Source organism: Pleurodeles waltl, chromosome 12 (assembly GCF_031143425.1).
Source record: "Pleurodeles waltl isolate 20211129_DDA chromosome 12, aPleWal1.hap1.20221129, whole genome shotgun sequence".
Classification (NCBI taxonomy): domain Eukaryota; kingdom Metazoa; phylum Chordata; class Amphibia; order Caudata; family Salamandridae; genus Pleurodeles; species Pleurodeles waltl.
Window position 1 is genome coordinate 684,462,287 of NC_090451.1, and position 20,606 is coordinate 684,482,892.

The following is a 20,606-nucleotide window of genomic DNA, read 5'->3' on the forward strand; positions in this document are numbered from 1 at the left end:
TACCAGTTACAAGGGACTTACCTGGATGCCAGGGTGTGCCAATTGTGGAGACAAAGGTGCAGTTTTAGGGAAAGAACACTGGTGCTGGGGCCTGGTTGGCAGGCCTCAGCACACTTTCAAATCATAACTTGGCATCAGCAAAGGCAAAAAGTCAGGGGTAAGCATGCCAAGGAGGCATTTCCTTACAACTTGCAAAAAGAACTGAGGTAACAGCCTCTCTCTAGGCATGATGGGATACTGGAGGACTGGCTGTTTTTAAAGGCACAGTATCCCTTTTCTTCATTTCTAATTGCAGCCTATGGATTACACTGTTCTGCACTCCTTCTTAGAGGTTTTGTGAAATAAAATAAGTTTTTGGAAGTAGTTGGTCTGGAAAATGGCTTTTATTTGTCAAGCATTTAATATTTGTACTTCCAGGTCAATCTGAATGCAGAAGCTTGAACACTGTAGCTTTTTCTATAGGCTGCATGGGAACATTCTTGAGTGTCTTGACAAGACTTCGCGAAGTAAGGCGAACAGGGACACTTAAGAAGTGATATTGGAAAAAGTGCTCCGGGGTCCCCGCAGGCGGGCGGTGAATTATTCTACGCTTATGACTATCATGGAAATACCCCTACGAGAGAACTGGAGTTACAGGTAAGAAACTATACCTTCTGTATCTTCTTCAATTGGCAAAATCAGGTCTCTCTCACTCATCCATCAAAGTTCACCTGGCAGCCATTTCTCGATTCCGCCGTACTGCTGCTTTACCATCTTTATGGTCCTCCAGAATAGTAAAGCAATTCCTAAAGGGATTATTCAGATTATTTCCTCCAATTAAACTCCCTCCTCCTCCCTGGCACCTCAATATTGTGCTGTCACAAATGATGAAACATACTTTTGATCTTATTCACAAAGCAGAATTGAAATATATTTCCTGGAAGACGGTGCTGCTTCTAGCACTTACCTCTGCTAAGAGGGTCAGTGACATTCAAGCTTTCACAATCTCGCAACCTTTTCTTCAATTTAAACCGGACATGGTTATCCTTAGAACTAATCCAAAATTAATTCCTAACGTTCCCTTGAACTTTCATCTGAATGAACCAGTTATATTAAAGACTTTATTTCCTAACCCCCAAACTCCAGCAGAAAGAGTGCTTCAAAAAGTGTCTAAAATTCTACATACAAAGAACTAGCAGCTTTCGTAAAAGTGATCAATTTTTTGTGGCCTATAGTCAACTCAGAAAAAGGTACCCTGTTACCAAACAGTCAATAGCCCGGTGGATAGCCACCCCTATACAATTTTGTCACCATCTAGCGGGGAAACCATTTACAACCAACGTCAAGGCTCATTCCACCAGAGCTGTATTTACCTCCACAGCTCTCTTTGCACGAGTGCCTCTACAACAGATTTGCAGAGTGGCAACATGGACTAGCAGCCACACATTTACTCAGCATTACTGCCTAGACACTGCAGACAGAATGGACGCAGTGGAAGGACAAGCCATTTTGCATAATTTATTTGCATAAGGTGAGTCTATTTCTTTACCCACCATCCTCTAATTTTCGTGTATTTATATATATATATATATATATATATACTGTTTACTGCTAATTATTCTGATTCAAGCATGTGAATCTATGAAGGATACTCCAATACTGGAGAAGAAAATAAGTTACTTACCTGTAACTGGTTCTCCAGTATTGGTATCTTTCATTGATTCACAAGTGACCCACCCTCCTCCCCATAGAGGCTCACCTCTTGTTTTCCTTCCTATGTACTTCACTTGTGCTAGAAAATCTGAGAGACTGGAGACTCTGTGCTGAGGTTTCTAAGGGTGGCTCGCCTGATTGACTGGACTTTGAGTCTTTTATAATGGAGCTGATAAACTGTTAAAGCGAATGTATTTTTCCATTGATTTCAATGTTAAAAATGTAATCTACTGCTTTCTATTAACCGTGGGACTCCCACTTCGACGAAGGGGAATGATTTAAGCATGTGAATCTATGAAAGATACCAATACTGGAGAACCACAGTTAGACGTAAGTAACTGATGTTCTTCCTGTTACAGCCATTTTCTTCATTATCACATATTAGAGGACCTTAAAATGCACGACTTCAGGATGTGTGCTGTACAAAATCTTCTCCTGTGTTTGACTTAATAAACTGTAATGTTGGTCATATACAATAGGAACCCAGGCCACCCAAAAAGTGCACATAACAGCTGACTTGCCTCTTTAGTTCACTGTTGGCATTGTTGTCAAGGTAGGTGGAAGAATTAATATTTCTGATGGATACACCTACCTGTGGATTCCTCACCTAAAGAATTCTCCCCTCGCGCCAGCCTCAACGGAAATTTCTTCTAGCTCTGCACGTCGACGATGACGTCACAATCGCCCGACTCCACGCGACGCCGTATGACGTCATCTAGGCAATAAGAAGCCCTCGTCGACGTGCAGACGTCAGTTCCCTTTTTTCCGTGCCTCCGAGTAACGTTTTTTCTTCGAGGCTCACAGGGAGCTACAGTTTCGAGTCGACGGTTACAATGTTGCAGCCAAGGAAATCCGGCTTTAAGCCATGTAACCAGTGCGGGGGTCGGATGTCGGTTACCGATCCCCATGAGAATTGCCTCTGGTGCCTTAGCTCCGACCATGAGGTCGAGTCATGCGGCTCCTGCCAGCGCATTAACCCGAAGGCACTCAAAGAAAGGGAGGCAAAATTGTTCTTGGCCCGTTCCAAGAAAAAGAAGGAGAGGCGTCATCAGAGGGAGTCCTCTTCAAGATCCTCGAGGACCCATCATCGCCATGGTGACTCTCGGCGCCGTCACGACTCCCGGTGCCGATCGAGTAAGGGACGGTCCAGGTCCAGATCGGCATCTCCGTCAGCTCGGTGCCGTCTGACGTGGGAGATTAGCCCGACCGTCACCCCTCCACCTCCTACGACCCCGACTTCACCCGGGCCGGTTTTCAAGGCCAAGCCTCTTCAGAGGCCAGAGGGTTCTCCTAGCCAGGAGTTACCTGGCCCTTCTACAGCGTCTATGCCGGCGCCGGTGCAACAGCAATACCCGGCTTTCCCGACTCCGGGAACGGATCATGCAGCGTTTTTGAATGCCATGTTTAACATTTTTTCTACCATGGTGCCGGGTGGAGGTCAAGCAGGTCCGTCTGGCCCTTTGGCCTTTAATTTGGGCGTTCCGATGTCTTAAAAATCGACGCCTTTCACACCATTTTTGTCTGCTGCACCTGAAGCGGCGCCGATGCCCTTGACGTCGCCTAGGCTTACTACACCTGCTATGGCGCCGTTGGATTCGCCTCGGATCCAATCCACAGTCAAGGTTCCCGTGGAGCCGGAGGGTCCGGCGTCGGCCGATCCGAGGTTCAGCGCCAACGGAGATCTTCGGCGTCGGCCGACGCCTTATCGACGCCGGGTTTCGAATCAAGGCTTCGATCTAGACGTCTGGCTTTGCGCCTTCTGGAGGAGGAAGGATACAGCAGACAGCACCTGGATGAGGGTGAGATTTTGTAGCCTTCCGGTGACTTTCAAGGTCTTGATACAGCGAGTGGCATAGATACCTCCCCGGAGTGGGATCTAGCTTCCCCTGGGGAGTACACTGAGGAAGCTGCATCTTTCCACGCAGTAATTCGGAAGGCTGCGGACTTCTTAGATCTCCCTCTTCCAGCTGCGGAGGTTAAGAGGAACCTGTTGATGGAGGTATTGCATCCAACTTCTGTGACGGCAGAGCCTCTCTTGCCTTTTAATGAGGCACTTCTGGATCCTATCATAGACATCTGGAGAAAACCTGTGTCTACAGCTGCTGTCAACAGGGCGGTGGCACAACGCTATCTGGCGGCACCAGGTGATCCTGTTTTACTCTCCAAGCACCCGACACCGGAGAGCTTAGAGGTTCAGGCCTCCTGTTCATCCAGGTCCTCTCCTGGCTCGTTTCCCGGACCACCTGGGGACAGGGAATCGAAGAAAATGGACCATACTGCCAAAAAGGCCTTTTCTTCATGTAGTATGGCCTTAAAGTCAACCAACGCGACCTGCATTTTGGGCCGTTATATCCATGCCCTTATGGAGGAAGCGAAAGGCCATCCGAACTTGCCCCAGGAAATGTTGCAGTTCCTGGCGGACGCTCAGGCGGCAGCGACCCAGGTGATCCAGTCAGGGTTAGACACTTCAGACTCAGTGGCAAGGGCTATGGGCACGACCATAGCTTCTAGGCGACAATCTTGGCTGCGTTCATCAGGCTTTTCATCAGATGTACAGACTACTCTCCTGGATCTGCCCTTTGATGGCGAGAAGCTCTTTGGAACAAAGGCGGATTCTGCTCTAGAATGATTTAAGGAGAGCAGAGCCACAGCGAGGTCTCTAGGGCTTCTGTCAACTGCCTCATCCTCCTTTAGAGCTTATAGGAGGTTTAGGAGTTTTGGACGTGGCTCCTCCTTTCATGGCAGATTTCAAGGACCACAACAAACTGCAAGCACCCTGCCATACAGATCTTTCAGGGGCGGGGCAGAGTCCTAACAAGAGGAGCCACCCAGCAGCACTCTGCCTCTTCCTCTTCCTAGGGAGGGGTGCAGCAAGGAAAGCAGCCGTAGTCCTCCTCCACTCCCTGTCCACTTGTCTCCGGTAGGGGGGAGACTTGCCCATTTTCTTCCGATGTGGGAGGGTATAACATCGGACTCCTGGGTCATCGACATTGTGAAGAAGGGGTACGCTCTTCCCTTTCGGGAATTCCCTCCTCCCTTCCCTCCCCGCCCATCCTTCTGTTTGGAAGACCATCTTCTCCTATTACAACAGGAAGTGTTATCCCTATTGACAAAAGGCGCGAAAGAGTTGGTTCCCGAGCAGGAGAGGGGTCAGGGCTGTTATTCAAGATACTTCCTGATCCCCAAAAAGGATGGTCGGTTGAGACCGATTCTGGACTTGAGGGCTTTGAATTGGTTCCTCAGGCAGGAAAAGTTCAAATGCTGACCCTTTCACAGGTTCTTTTGGCGTTGAACGAAGGAGATTGGATGGTGTCTGTCGATTTGCAGGACGCATATTTTCATATTCCGATTCTCAAATCGCACAGGAAGTATCTCCGGTTTGTGGTGGGATCGCAGCATTATCAGTTTGCGGTCCTCCCGTTTGGTCTTCCTTCAGCACCTCGAGTCTTCACATAGCTGATGGCTGTGGTAGCGGCAGAGCTCAGAAGAAGGGGGATAGCGGTATTTCCCTATCTGGACGATTGGTTGATCAAAGCCAAGACTCCGGAGCTCGTGCAGCGTCATCTCCAGTTGACAACTCAGTTGTTGTACGACCTGGGTTTTTCTATCAATGTGCCCAAATCTCACCTGTTGCCCTCTCAACGCCTCCTGTTCATAGGGGCAGTATTGGACACGACATTGAATCGAGCCTTTCCTCCGCCCCAGCGGGTTCAGGACATCCAGGCGTTGGTTCCAATGTTTCAAAGTGGAGCGGTCATTCCAGTCCTCAAGGTCCTACGTCTGCTCGGTCTGTTTGCCTCCTGCATACTGTTGGTCACGCATGCTCACTGGCACATGAGGGCTCTTCAGTGGTGTCTCCGGAGGTAGTGGTCTCAACACAAAGGGGATCTCGAAGGTTCGGTAAAGATCTCCAGAGATGCTGCCACGGATTTGAAGTGGTGGATTGCGGGCGACAATCTTTCCCGAGGAAGGCTGTTCACGCAGCCTCCACCAGTGACCACGGTAATAACGTATGCTTCCACTCTAGGGTGGGGAGCTCATCTGGGGGACCTGGAGATCAAAGGGCTTTGGTCTCCAGTGGAACAGATGTTTCATATCAATCTGTTGGAGTTACGGGCTGTACGTCTGGCTCTCAAGGCCTTCCTCCCATCCCTTTGCGGTCAGTCGGTTCAAGTCCTGACGGACAATACTACAGCGATGTGGTATATAAACAAACAGGGAGGGGTAGGGTCGTAGCTTCTCTGCAGGGAAGCTCTTCGGCTATGGTCTTGGGCAAAGGACCATCAGATTTGCTTGGTAGCAAATCATCTGGCCGGAGTCTTGAACGTATGTGCGGACAGTCTCAGTCGCCGTTTCTCGTCCGACCACGAGTGGCGTCTCCATCCAGATCAAGTCCTTCTAATCTTCCAGATGTGGGGGTTTCCTCGGATAGATCTGTTTGCCACCCGGGAGAACTCGCACTGCCCGTTATTCTGCAGCCTCCAGTATCCGGTACAAGGAGCGTTGGGGGAAGCGTTTCAGATAACCTGGTGCGACCAGTTGCTTTACGCGTTTCCCCCCATACCCTTGATTCCTTGAGTATTGAGGAAAATACGCCAAGACCGGGCCCAAGTCATCTTAATTGCTCCGGATTGGCCGAGGAGGGTGTGGTATTCCGACCTTCTCCAACTCTCACTGTGCCCTCCGCTCCGTCTCCCTCTCAGGGCAGACCTCCTCTCGCAGTCGCAGGGGCAGGTTTTACACCCCAACCTCCAGAGCCTACACCTTCATGCCTGGAGATTGAACGGGGCAACCTGAGTTCCTTTTCTCTCCCGCCTGAGGTAGTGGATGTTATCTTATCGGCCAGGCGACACTCCACTAAATCTATCTACGCTAATAGGTGGTCTAAATTTGTGGTATGGTGTGGAGAGAGGCAGATTGATCCCTTACGTGCTCATTTGTCGGATGTTTTATCTTTTGCTTTGTCTTTAGCACAGAGGGGTTGTGCAGTGGCTACTGTTGAGGGTTACTTGTCTGCCTTGTCAGCCTTTATTTGTCTTCCAGACCAGCCTTCTTTATTTAAATCTCCAATAGCACTTAGATTCTTGAAGGGCCTTATGAATACATTTCCTCCAAATCCTTTTGTTATGCCTCAATGGGATTTGTCCTTGGTTCTAACTTTCCTTATGGGGTCCCCTTTTGAGCCTATGCATTCTTGCCCCATAAGATAGTTAGTTCTTAAAACGGTTTTCCTGGTTGCTATTACATCTGCAAGGAGAGTGAGTGAGTGAGTGGCAGGCTCTATCGGTAAAACCCCCTTATACATCTTTTTATGGGGATAAGGTGGTGTTGAGGACCAAGGCTGCTTTCCTTCCGAAGGTTGTTTCACCCTTTCATTTGGCCCAGACAGTTACTCTATCCACGTTTTTTCCTCCACCTCATCTGTCAAAGGAAGAAGAGAGACTACACCGCTTGGACCCAAAGAGGGCGTTAAGCTTTTATATAGACAGGACAAAGGATTTCAGGCTGGAGGATCAGCTTTTCATCGGATACGTGGGAAAGAGGAGAGGAAAGGCAGTCCACAAGAGAACACTCTCCAGGTGGGTTGTTCTTTGCATTAAAATGTGTTACTCTTTAGCAAAGAAGGATCCCCCTGATGGTATAAGAGCTCATTCCACCAGAGCTAAGTCGGCCTCCTCGGCCTTGGCTAGGGGTGTTCCTGTGGTCGACATCTGCAAGGCCGCAACTTGGTCGTCCCTTCACACTTTTGCGAAGCATTACTGCTTGGACTCTGAGTTCAGAAGGGACGGCCATTTTGCACGGTCAGTGCTGCAGGATTTCTTGGTTTGACCATTCAGGCACCCACCACCGAGTGCGGTACTGCTTTGGGACTCTATTCATTAGGTGAGGAATCCACAGGTAGTTGTATCCATCAGAAGAACGAGTTACTTACCTTCGGTAACGACTTTTCTGGTGGATACATTAGCTACCTGTGGATTCCTCACGGTCCCACCCGCCTCCCCATTGCCTGTTTGGTCTAACCAAGTAATTATTGAGTGTGCTCCTCTTGGTTTTGAGGATTGGTATATATTATGTATATATGTTTATATGTATATATATAGTTCATATATTTATTTACTTGTTTAAAAAAAAAAAAAAAAATGGTAGGTTGAATTCTCAGAATGATGTTTGTTTGGAATATCATTAAATATTACTATTGTTCTTTCATCTCAATGGCCTATTATTCTCAGGCACGTAAAAAATGTTGGTACTGACGTCGGCACGTCGGCGAGTACCTCTTATTGCCTGTATGACGTCAGATGGCGTCGCGTGGGCAACTGTGACGTCCTCGTCGACGTGCAGAAGCTAGGAAGAAGATTTCCGTCGAGTGCTGGCGCAGTGGGAGTATTCATTAGGTGAGGAATCCACAGGTAGCTAATGTATCCACCAGAAAAGTCATTATCGAAGGTAAGTAACTCGTTCTTCTAGCGCACATCACCATTATTCACCCGAGATTTCCCCGAAATGGAAGAACTCGCTCTCACTGACTGGCCTTCGTTTTACTCAAGCAGAAATGTCTATGGGCACTCCAAGAGTTCTGCACGCAGAGAACTCATGGGTCCTTGTGTCAGCTGTGAGTAGCTCTTACCTTTGTGATTTTTTTTCTCTTATTTGGAACCGGAAATGCGAAACCGCAAATGGAGTGAGGGAACAGGTGAACATGTGACTAGGCATGTGAATTAATGTGTTACTAGGATGAACGTGCTCTGTGTGCTTGCTCCTTTTGCCCCCCCCCCATAGCGTAGTTTCAGCGCAGCAGAAAGTGAGATTCTCCATGTCATCAGTAGGGTTTCTGCTATTAAGTGTGTACAGAGTGGCTTGTGATTGCTCAGGTGAATGGGTGGGCCAAAATGTCTTGGAAGAATGAGAGTCCGTTGAGCGAGTTTGAGTATGGAGGAGGAGGCCTCCACAGTGTTCGTCACTTGTACCCTGAGGTGCGCCACGGGGAAGTGCTCGTTAGGTGCATCAGGTGCCTTGTCTGACCCCAAACCTCCAATAAAACAGCAGTAACCTGATAAGACAATGAATAAACTCTGCAAGCACTCACTAGTATCTGGGGCCTGAAATGGTATAACTCACTATTGCATTATATCTCACACCAGTATGAGGTCTGTGGAAGACAGTTGTGCAAAAAATATTGAAAAGAAAACTGCAGGCACATTCATTCAAACACCAACCTACTCACTACTTTTACCTACATATCGCTAACTCATTCCTTCAGCGTAGGGGCTGACACATGGGTTGAGACATCATTCATCCCCATTGCTTAATTTGAGCTGGTGGAGTTCGCCAGCACCCATGTTTGGGGACCGGTACCTATTTTTCCTCAACAAACTTTTACCGAGAGAGAGAAAAATATGCAAGCGGGAAAGACGAATGAAGAGAAAGACAGAAAAAACAGTGACAGGCAGAAAGCAGGGATGAAATACATCCTACAAGGGTGAGATAAAGGGGTAGGAAATGCTTGGTGATGGGTGAAAGAGTAATGAGGTGGAACCAATACTTTGCAGCTACAAACTAAGTACTGACCATACAAATGCTTTCACCAGTAACAATTTGCATGCACCGTGAAGACCACTGTAGAAGCAGCGGGCAAGACTCTCCTCTAGTCATGTAACTTCTTGAAGTATGTCGATGGAGCAGTAATCATACACTTCTGCTCCCAGAATCAGTCTACTCTCCTGTCACTTGTTGGCTGTATGCTTGCCTTTCACCCCCTACAGTGCTCCGCTGCTTTTTGGCACTACATAAATACCACGTACATACAAACATTCATGCATATGAGGTTGGAGGTCTGTATTCTACTTGTCAATGTCTCTAGTTTCACTACAGAAACACTTCGAAATAACCAAGCATTGGTTTCTTTGTAATCTCAAGCTCTGCCTTTTCTTTCAGGTTGTCAATATTGGATACCTACTACATTCCCAAGGATGGAAACCTTGCCCACTACTTGGATTATATCAACCTGCTGCCCAATATGGACCATCCAGAGGCCTTTGGCCAGCACCCAAATGCAGACATTGCTAGCCAGATCACAGAGGCTCGCACCCTATTTGAGACACTGTTGTCGCTTCAGCCACAGATCACACCCAGTGGTATTGGGGGCCAGAGCCGAGAAGACAAGGTAAGGCCAGTGGTATCTTCCACCAAATAATGAAGCTGAGGAGACCAGTACACAAGAAATTGTTAGAAGGGTCCCTTTTTTTTACACTAGTTTCACTGACCAGCCTAGACGACCCACCTTGGGCCTCATTAGTAGTACCTCGTAATCTCCCATATGTCTATCAACAGGAATTACTGAGCCCATCAGGATTATGTTTTATGCAGGAAAACCGCAGACCTGTTCAATGTGCCCCATGGATTTAAGCTGTTCGAAATAGACAATATCTCCAAACGAAATAGGAGGGGGGTTGGATGCAGTAAATCCTAATTCCAGGGTTATTCCTTGTTCCTAAGTAGATCCTCAGGGAGCTGCTGAAAATTGAACTTGTAGAGATCATCCCCAGCTTCCACCTACACTTCGCTTCTGATGCAGTCATTTTAGGTAGGGAGGAGAAGCAATGCTGCTAGTGAAAACGCTTCATTGTTGTCTGCATAAGCCAAACAACGCCATTCAGAACAAATCACCATATACTTGGCCCACTGGTACTGTAGTTGGACAGTACCGGTGCTGCCATGCTTTTAGAGAATTTAGAAGCCTGTGCTGGTATAAGTGTACCACCTTCAACATTTGAGGCATCAGTCATAAATGTCAATAAGGAGCCAGTGGAAATGAATGAAATTCACTCGCCTGATGCTTCATCACTCACATGCAACCATAACATTTCTTATAAGGTATATTTGGATAATTAAAATGTAATCAAACCCGTTTGATTCATACCAAACATTTACTTCAGTGTTTCTTTCCATGACTGTTCAAATTCACAATACAGAAAAACTGCTAATAACTAAACTTAACAGCTGCGCAGTCTTCTTTATGTAAAGGTGGCTCCTTCCTGTAGCAGCCACTGTGTTGCTTAATACTTATACATGGAAGCAAGAGTGGTCGCCTTGAAGGGTCACCCATCGAGGATAAAGGTAAAGTGGTATAAAAAACATACAAGTGGATAAGAATTGTAGAAGAACCTGGCTCCCAATGTGTAGGAGCACCAGATGTACAGGAGCAGAGCACCGGGAACAGATAAAGTGATCCAGTTGTAGGTACAGTTCTTCGAAGAAGAAAAAAGGGACAAAAATCAATACTTAGGGGTGAGGATCCCACCGGCAAGCATTAGTATTTCAGATACATGGTAATGACTATTCCAGGTCCGTTCATAGGGTGCAGTGGTTGCTGGAGGTGCTGGTCTCTCACTACAAGGCTGCAGGAGAGGGGGGCCTGCGTGCAGAGGCTGCAGGCAACTTGGGAGAATCCAAGAGCAGTGAAACCTCAAAAGACTCGGACTCAGCTGGGGGGCTGGGCCGGCACCGTTGGTTGGTTTCACCTTGTGTGGGGTGCAGAGGGCACTTTTGGTCCTTGCTGTTACTTTCTTGAAACTTTGTTGCAGAGCAGTTTCGCTGTTCACAGGAGTCCGAGCCTTTGCAGAAGGCAGGCAGCCCTTATGGGTTTCCTGAAGGCTCAGCTGCAGGATGAGTTGTCTTTAGAGCAGAGTCCGTCAACGTCAGCAGGAGGGGTTGGTTCCAAGTCAGCTGCTTCTTCTTTTTCTCTTCTGCGGATGCTATTCTTCTTTGTACTTTGTTTCGTAGGTAGTTAAGATCAGTGTTCTAGGGTTAAGGGGTGCCACCTACATGCTCAATGTAGGGGTGTTATAGGGAGTGCCAGGCGGTAGCCAATGGGCTGCCCACCTTAGGATGACTAGACCCAGCTTATGATCACTTCCACTGGGAAGTGGGTATAACCCTAACCCTAGTGGCCTAATTCCTTCCAAACAAGATGGAGGAATTTAAAAATAGTGTCCACTTTAGCTCATCCACCTTAAGGGTGGGACTGGCATGAAGTGGGCACTCCTAATTTGCCTAATTTATCCGCCTCCGCCATCTGGGGAGACTTGGGTCACATTAAAAAGGCGGCTAGGCCTTTGAAGCTCCCCTCCCTGGAATGTCCATACTGCCTGGGTGAGTTGCTAACACCCACGCCTAGTGCAGGCTTTTGTCTTTGGCCCTCAAGAGCTCTGGCTCTCACCTTGGGGGCCAGAAACACGTCTGCTGTGCCTGAACTGGTCAGTACAAGTTAGTCAACCCACTAGTAGCTGTTAGGTTTTCATGGGCACCTCGAAGATGACCTCTGGGTGCAGTTATTAATAAATCCCTCACTAGCATCAGTGAGGGTTTATTTATCTGAGATGTTTGATATCAGACATCCCCATATTCAGAGAAGCCATCATGAGCTGGGCACGCTCATAGTGACAGGTGTCCAGCACATGCATTTAAAATAGCTTCCCTGGTCACTTACTATGTCTGAGAATCGACAGAGACATAGCAGGGGCATCTCTGCTTGTGAAGATGTTCCCTCACATGTAATGTAATACACCCTGCCTTAGGCCTGCTAGAGGACTTGCTTGTATGACATGCAGTGTGAGGGGACATGGCACACAGACTGTGTGCTGTGTCGTGTTTTCAGTTTTGGCAGTACCTTGTCACACAGCTTGCAATGGCAGTCTGCATAAGGTTGGTGCTGGGCCTTCAGAGTGGCACAAGTTATGCTGCAGCTCTGAGGGCCCTATTTCAGTACCCATGTCTAGGTACCAAGGGTGTCATCTATTAGGGACTTACAGGGAGCTGAAGGGCCTGATCACTTGGCGATCAAGTGACTAGGTGCCTTGCTTTAGGGAAGGAACACTGGCACTGAGGAACTAGTTAGCAGGAACCCAGTACACTTCAACTAAAGTTACTTAACAAAACAGACAAAAAGTGTGTGGGGAGTGGGTACTGCAACCAGAACCCAGCTCCCTACATAAGCCCCCATCCAACATGCCAGGAGACTCAGCCAAACCTGGGAGAGCCTTCCTTCTCTGTCAGGCAAGGAAGAATAAGGGAGCAGGCTGCATTGTTGTAGGATCTAGTCTGTCTCACATACTACTGTCCAGGTCATTTCCTTTGGGAAGCTGACCTACCCCTAATGTGTTAGGACCATATCTCAAATGCTCTTTGTTTGCATTTTCCCTTTCTTTGGGATGAGAGATGCCCACCTCTGCTAACCATTTCTTAGCTAGGGCAACCCCCAGCTTACCCAAAGTGGTCCCCCACAAATGGAGTAACCCCACCATGACCAACAGAGTCAAGGGGCCTAGCTTGCTGTTTGACTTGGGGTCAGACCACTGTAGGAAAGTCTATCTTTTTGGCATGGATACCTCCACTTTTTGCCTTTTATCAGTGTGCTTAGACTGTTTTCAGTGGGATCCTGCTAACCAGGACCCCAGTGACTGTGCTCTCTCCTTTATATGTGGTTACCCTTTATAACACCACAATTGGCATACTGGTGTACCTCTGTAAGTCCCTAGTATATGGTACTTAGGTATCCAGGGCATTGGTACACCAGGGGTCCCTCATGGGCTGCAGCATGTATTATGCCACTCACACGAGCCCATGCAAACTGTGTCTACAGGCCTGCCATTGCAGCCTGCGTGAAAAGGTGCTTGCACCCTTTCACTGATGTTCACTGTAAGTCACCCCTATGGTAGATCATCCTAGTCCAGAGGGCATGGCGCAGGTCCCTGTGTGTGAGTGCACCCTTCCATGAGCAGAGGTGCCCCTACGAACATCAGTCCCAATGCACTGGACTTTGTAAGTGCTGCAAAGCCATTTTTCGTGTACTGGCCACAGCTACATAATGGTATCTCCGAACCTAGGCATGTTTGGTATCAAACATGTCAGAATCATACCCCAACACTGATGCCAGTATAGGTGGCATGATTCCATGCATTCTGGGGGCTCCTTAGAGGATTCCCCAGTATTGCTCCTGCCAGTCTTCCAGGATTTGCAGGCAGCCCATGCTGCTGCACCCCCTCAGACAGGTTTATGCCCTCCTGCTACTTGACCAGCTCAAGCAGGGGAAGGCAGAACAAAGGATTTCCTGTGGGAGAGGGGATGCAACACCCTCTCCCTTGGAAATAGGTGTTACAAGGCTGGAGAGGGGTTGCCCCCATCCACTGACTTGGTTTGAAGGGTATATTTGGTGCCCTCCTTGCATAATCCTGTTTGCACCAGTCCAGGGACCCGGTCCTTGCTCAGGCGCAAACCCACACAAAGGAAAGGAGAGTGACCACTCTGCTGTCCATCACCACCCCAGGGGTGGTGCCCAGAGCTCTCCTCTAGGTGGCCACTTGATTCTGCCATCTTGGAAACAAGATGTGCAGAGGCCTCTGGGAACATCTGGTTGGTCAGGACCGGTGACTGACTTCAGTGACACCCTCTGATAGTTGGTCACCCTGCAGAGTGAGCAAACCACCTGTTAGGGCTAATCTGATAGAGACATCTAGCTGCAGCTTCCTTACCTTAGAATTCCCTGGCGTCAGCTTCGAATCCGGAGTTTTATCTGAGCAGTACCCTGTGCGCGCGCTGTCCGACGGCATCGTTCGGATCCGCGTGCGTCGTCAGCGTCGTTGGAGCCGTCTATGATGTTACGGTTGTCTATATAGACGCCGTCTCGGCGCGCGTATGTCAGTTCTTTTCCTTCCGCGCCGGTTAAGCACAGTTTTGGAAAGAGCTACCCTGCTTCGACGGTTTGCCGACGCTTTTTTGGCTGTTTGGAGTCATGTCTTCGAGAAAGACAGGATTCAAGCCGTGTGGTGTGTGTCATCGCACCATATCGGTGACGGATCCGCACCGAGTTTGTCTTTGGTGCCTGGACAAGCACCACGATTCCACCTCGTGCTCCGATTGTCGGGCCATGGCGCTGAAGGGCTTGAGGGAGAGATCCCTTAAGCTTCTTGCGGCCCGACATTCGTCTTCGGTTGGCGCGACTCCGCAGAGGTCACGGTCTCGCAGTAGGAGGAGGTCGCGGCACCGCTCCCGGAGCCCCAAGTCCTCTTCCTCGCATTCGAGGTCATCGGAAGGTGTCTTATCCCGGTGACTGGTTGACACCTGTTCGGTATAAGTCAATAAGGACGCTGAATGAAGGACCACACGCCAATTATAAATACAATTTAGCTTTACTAGAATTGCAGATAAAATGTAGGCATTTAGCACATTAACAATATTAGAATAAGAATAGCAATGATAAGCATCTATTTATATATAAGTACACTACAAGGAGCATCTATGTGTATATATATATATATATATATATATATATATATACACATAAGCAAAGAGTTCATTGACAGATATAAGTTTTGATTAACTGCACTAAAATGCATCAAACTACGATATTCGGGAAGCAAAATATGAATGAGTTGAATACTTCAGATAAGCTTTGATTTACTGCACACCAAAATGCATGTTTCAATTACTGCAGCAGGCTCTCACTACGATGTTCAGGAGACAAAATATAATCAAACTGAATACTTCAGATAAGCTTTGATTTACTGCACACCAAAATGCATGTTTCAATTACTGCAGCAGGCTCTCACTACGATGTTCAGGAGACAAAATATAAACGAGCTGAATACTTCAGGTTATAAACACAGTGCAAGCATAAATAATCAGTCATAATAATAGAGCAGAGAAACAAAGGCCTTTCATCCCTGTGTGGAAATTTAACTTAGTCCACAACATGCTGGGAAGCCCTCTACCGACTGCTTGGACCTCTCTCCCCCTCAAGCACCACAAGCAAACAGGGAGGCAGCGCTGGGCCATGGCAGCTTCCACAATTCCATCTGCGAGCTTCCAAATCCTCACCCACAGTTCAGTGCTTAAATAACTCGAAGCTTGGATTCTATCTCATTCTGGCATTTTCTAGCTATGTTATCAGTAGGTGGCTGCTCTGCTCTTCTCCAGCCTTTGTTTTCATTCCATCTTCTCCCTGTACTCTCGTTCTCAAGGTTGAGACGGAGTCTTCTACACAAACAAGCTTGAAAATAATATCATGCACTTTTCCACGATGTTTGGGAGGGGGTTTCAACAGGCATTACACTCATCTACACTGCTCAAGCTAATTAACCCTTCACGTTACAATGTCTTCCGCATCTTTCCCTATACTGAACACTCCACCCCTTAGATGAGCGTGATGCATGTTGAAACGGATATCATTTACTTTGACAGTCCGCTAGCTAGGTTGCTACTAATATTGATCAACGTTATTCTAAGCGCTTGCATCTTTAGTATTAAACTGCTTTGTGCATACATATAGTCTACATAGTATAGTCATTAGCGTAACACAAATTAGCTGTTGTAACACTATAGTTAGCGTCTTTATAGCTCCTAGTGCCCAGCCTAAGAAGATGTCATACCAATGATGCTCAGTTATTTGCTCGATGCATGAAGCAGTGTGCATAAGCTGTTTAGTGTTTATGATCATCAGTATGGCTGGATCCTTGGTGTATTTAGCTGCCATATCAAATTTAGCAAAGGTAACTTGTGCGTAGTGCCTGATTGCCTCTTATCTGGGTAGCTTAACCACAAGCAAGATGTTCCACTCTAACTGCGCATGCATTTGCGTCTGTAATGTGGTTATGGTGAACTTGGTTGGTACAAGATGTGAGTGGTTATGTCAATAATGCTGGTAATATTGCGCGTACACATTACTTGCTCTCCGGTGGTTTGTATAAATCCGTTAATAAGTACGGGATGATTAATGACATAACATATACTCTCTGTCCCTATCTGATATAAATCTGTGCCATTTAATAGGATAAGGTAACCATTCACATTCTCCCGGTATTGTTTGAAGACATGGATCTAGCACCCGTCCAGTGTGGGTACATACCCACCCCTTAGACCAATCTGCACATCTAGTGGGATCTACAGTGTGATTCGTTTATTCAATCTACTTTTTGTCAGTGTGAGGTATCCACCATTCTTTTACTTATCACTACGGGGAGCAATATAAAGGGGCACCATATGTCAGGAGGAAGATCACTTCTTACTATATCAAAAAGAGCATAACACATTTCATCTGATAGAGACTTCTAGCTGCAGCTTCCTTACCTTAGAATTCCCTGGCGTCAGCTTCGAATCCTGAGTTTTTTGTGAGCAGTACCCTGCGCGCGCGCCGTCGGATGGTGTCGTTCGGATCCGCGTGCGTCAACCAGCTCCGCGTGCGTCGTCCGCGTCGTTGGAGTCATCTATGACGTCATGGTTGTCTATATAGACGCCGTCTCGGCACGCGTACGTCAGTTCTTTTCCTTCCGCGCCGGTTAAGCGCAGTTTTGGAAAGAGCTACCCTGCTTCGACGGTTTGTCAACGCTTTTTTTTTACTGTTTGGAGTCATGTCTTCGAGAAAGACAGGATTCAAGCCGTGTGGTGCGTGTCATCTCACCATGTCGGTGACGGATCCGCACCGAGTTTGTCTTTGGTGCTTGGACAAGGACCACGATTCCACCTCGTGCACCGATTGTCGGGCCATGGCGCCGAAGGCCTTGAGGGAGAGATCCCTTAAGCTTCTTGCGGCCCGACATTCGTCTTCGGTCGGCGCGACTCCACGGAGGTCACGGTCTCGCAGTAGGAGGAGGTCGCAGCACCGCTCCCGGAGCCCCAAGTCCTCTTCCTCGCATTCGAGGTCATCGGAAGGTAAGAGGCACAAGAAGAAGTCCAAGCGGACTTCGTCTTCGCCACGCCCGTCGACCGTCGAGGCGTCTCGGGAACGTCGACGTTCCGAGCGCGGTTCTGCGGAGCCGTCGCCAGGGTCGACTCCGCGTCTTTCCCCCTTTCCGGGGACCGGATCGACCCCCGCTCAAATTAAAGAATTTTACGAGGCCATGCATCTCGTCTTTGAGCGGGCTGTACCCTTGGGTGGGTCTTTGGGCCCCGCGCGGTCAGCAGGGGCCCCTTCGGATTCGACGCCGGCGGATTTCTCACAGACGACCTCCTTCGGCGCCGGGTCCGACGTCGACGATTCCGCCACCGGCGCCCACCGGTGGCAGCCCCATCCTTATTCCGGATGATCCGGAGCTGGAGCGACGTCGTACGACTTCGACGGAGCCGATTCGGCCCAGATCATTGTCTGAGCATTATTTGGAACAGCCAGACGCAGGAGAGGAATGGGAGGGGTCTGAGGACCCTCTAGAATCAGGACTGGTATGAGGATCTAGGGGAGGCCAGTGGACTGGACACATCTCCAGATACTGGTATGCTCTCTCCTCCTAATGTGGCTACGGAGGAGGGGGCTTCTTTCGCTATGGTGATGCGTAGGGCAGCTGAGGTCTTGGACCTAGATTTGCCTACGGTGCCAGTCAGGACAAATATCCTGACAGAAGTGCTTCAGCCGGGGGTGTCAACATCGGAACCGTTGTTGCCCTTCAATGAGGCTCTTACAGACTTCCATCTGGGTACGTGGTCCAAACCCAGCACAGGGGCTCCTGTGAATAGGACGGTCAGCCGCCGCCATAGACCCGCTCCCAGCAACCCTAGTTTCCTGACACAACACCCCACTCCTGAGAGCTTGGTTGTCCAAGCCTCTACTTCACGTGGTGCCTTCCCTTCCACTCCCCCGGATAGGGAATCCAAGAGGCTGGATCAGCTTGGGAAGAAGATGTTTTCTTCTTCCAGCCTGGCATTGCGGTCTGTAAACACCTCTTGCTTATTGGGCCGTTATTCCCATACTTTATGGGATACGGTGGCGCAAGTGCTGCCCCAGGTCCCGGAGGGCATACAGGACACTCTCACCCAGGCTGTAAAGGATGGGAGAGATGCAGCCAAGTGTACAATCCGGTGTGGCTTGGATACGACCGACTCGCTGGGCAGAGCGGTTTCATCGTCAGTGGCCCTTCATCGCCACGCCTGGCTACGTTCTACTGGTTTTTCAGGGGATATCCAGTCCAGCTTGATGGACATGCCCTTTGATGGCTCTCGCCTTTTTGGCGAAAAGGCAGACTCCGCGCTTGAGAGGTTCAAGGATTCTCGAGCCATGGCCAGATCCTTGGGCCTTTCAATGCCGGCACAACAGCAGTCTGTCTTTCGCCCCTTCTGAGGCTTCGGGATGGGCGTGGTGCCACGCCAGCTACAATTTAGCCACCGTCCTCAGGCTTCACAGCGTCCCGGAAGAGGACGTGGTACCATCAGACCCAGAGGGTCTGGCCAGAGGTCGACCGCCACACAGCCCCCCGCTACTGCGCCCAAGCCCTCCTAGTGTGGTTCTGCGGGATCACGTCTGTCCAGTTGGAGGGGGGATTCATTTTCATCTCCCTCACTGGCTTTCCATCACCACGGACAAGTGGGTCCTGCAGAACATACGGAAGGGCTACTCCCTTCCCTTCCAGTCTTTCCCTCCTTCTATCCCTCCGACAAAGGAATGGCTGATGGAGGACCATTTAGCTTTGCTCCGCGAGGAAGTTTCGGCTCTTTTGGCCAAGGGAGCCATAGAAAGAGTCCCGATATCAGAAGTAGGCAGTGGTTGTTATTCCCGCTACTTTCTGATTCCCAAAAAGAAAAAAGGCCTTCGCCCTATTTTGGATTTAAGGGACGTCAATCTCTTCCTCAAGAAGGATAAATTCAAGATGCTCACTCTTGCTCAGGTTTTGTCTGCCCTAGACCAAGGAGACTGGATGGTAGCGTTGGATTTGCAGGATGCGTATTTCCATATTCCTATCCTGCCAAGCCACAGGTGTTACCTGCGGTTCAAGGTGGGCCACTAGCACTTTCAGTTTACTGTGCTTCCTTTCGGTCTCACGTGCCCCTCGGGTGTTCACAAGGGTGATGGCGGTAGTGGCGGCTCATTTGCACAGGTCAGGGATTTCAGTCTTCCCCTACCTGGACGATTGGCTGTTGAAGGCTTCTATGCCCCAGGCTCTCGTCACCCACCTCCAGATGACGGCGGACCTCTTGCATTCGCTGGGGTTCACTATAAAGGTGCCGAAGTCACACCAGACTCCCTCTCAGAAGCTCTCTTTCATCGGAGCTGTTCTGGACACAGTGCAGTATCGGGCTTATCCTCCTGATCAGCGGGTTCAGGATATTCAGGTTATGATTCCGATGTTTCGGCCTCTATCCTGGATCTCAGTGAGACAGACTCTGAGGCTGCTGGGACTCATGGCTTCCTGCATCCTGTTGGTCAAGCATGCCAGATGGCGCATGAGGGCTCTGCAGTGGGACCTGAAGTTCCAATGGGCACAGCATCAGGGAAATCTTACCGACGTGGTTCAGATCTCGGAGAGGACTGCGGAAGATCTGCAGTGGTGGTTAGTGAACTGCGAGTGGGTCAAGGGCAGACCCCTCTCCCTTCCCCAACCAGATCTAACGGTGGTGACAGATGTGTCACTTCTGGGATGGGGCGGCCATCTGGGGGAGGTGGAGATCAGAGGTCACTTGTCTCCGGCGTAATCCGGGCTCCACATCAACTTGTTGGAGCTTCGGGCGATCCGGCTAGCATTAAAAGCATTTCTTCCTGTTGTGAAAGGGAAGGTGGTGCAGGTGTTCACGGACAACACTACCGCATTGTGGTACTGCAACAAGCAGGGCGGTGTGGGCTCGTGGACCCTTTGTCAAGAGGCTTTACTCCTCTGGACATGGCTGGAACAGCAGGGCATGACCCTGGTGGTTCAACACCTGGCAGGTTCTCTGAATGCCAGAGCAGACGAACTCAGCAGAAAATGCTTAGAGGATCACGAATGGTGTCTCCATCCGGAGGTGGCGCAAGGACTCTTTCAGCAGTGGGGAGAGCCTTGGTTAGATCTGTTCGCCTCCGCAGAGAACGCGCAATGTCAGCAATTTTGCGCGTTGGAGTTTCCAAGGGGGCTATCGCTAGGCGACGCTTTTCGTCGCGAGTGGAGTTCAGGCCTCCT

At 49.0% G+C, this 20,606-nt stretch overlaps 1 protein-coding gene across 1 annotated transcript in view; it reads left to right on the plus strand.

Annotated features, from left to right (window-relative positions):
• Positions 1 to 20,606, plus strand: part of DNAH2 (dynein axonemal heavy chain 2) — a 1,666,550-nt gene that overhangs the window by 1,572,003 nt on the left and 73,941 nt on the right. Inside the window, exon 82 of the mRNA XM_069218683.1 lies at positions 9,628 to 9,856. Within this exon, the coding sequence (XP_069074784.1) occupies positions 9,628 to 9,856 (229 nt within the window). The remainder of the gene's footprint in view (positions 1 to 9,627; positions 9,857 to 20,606) is intronic.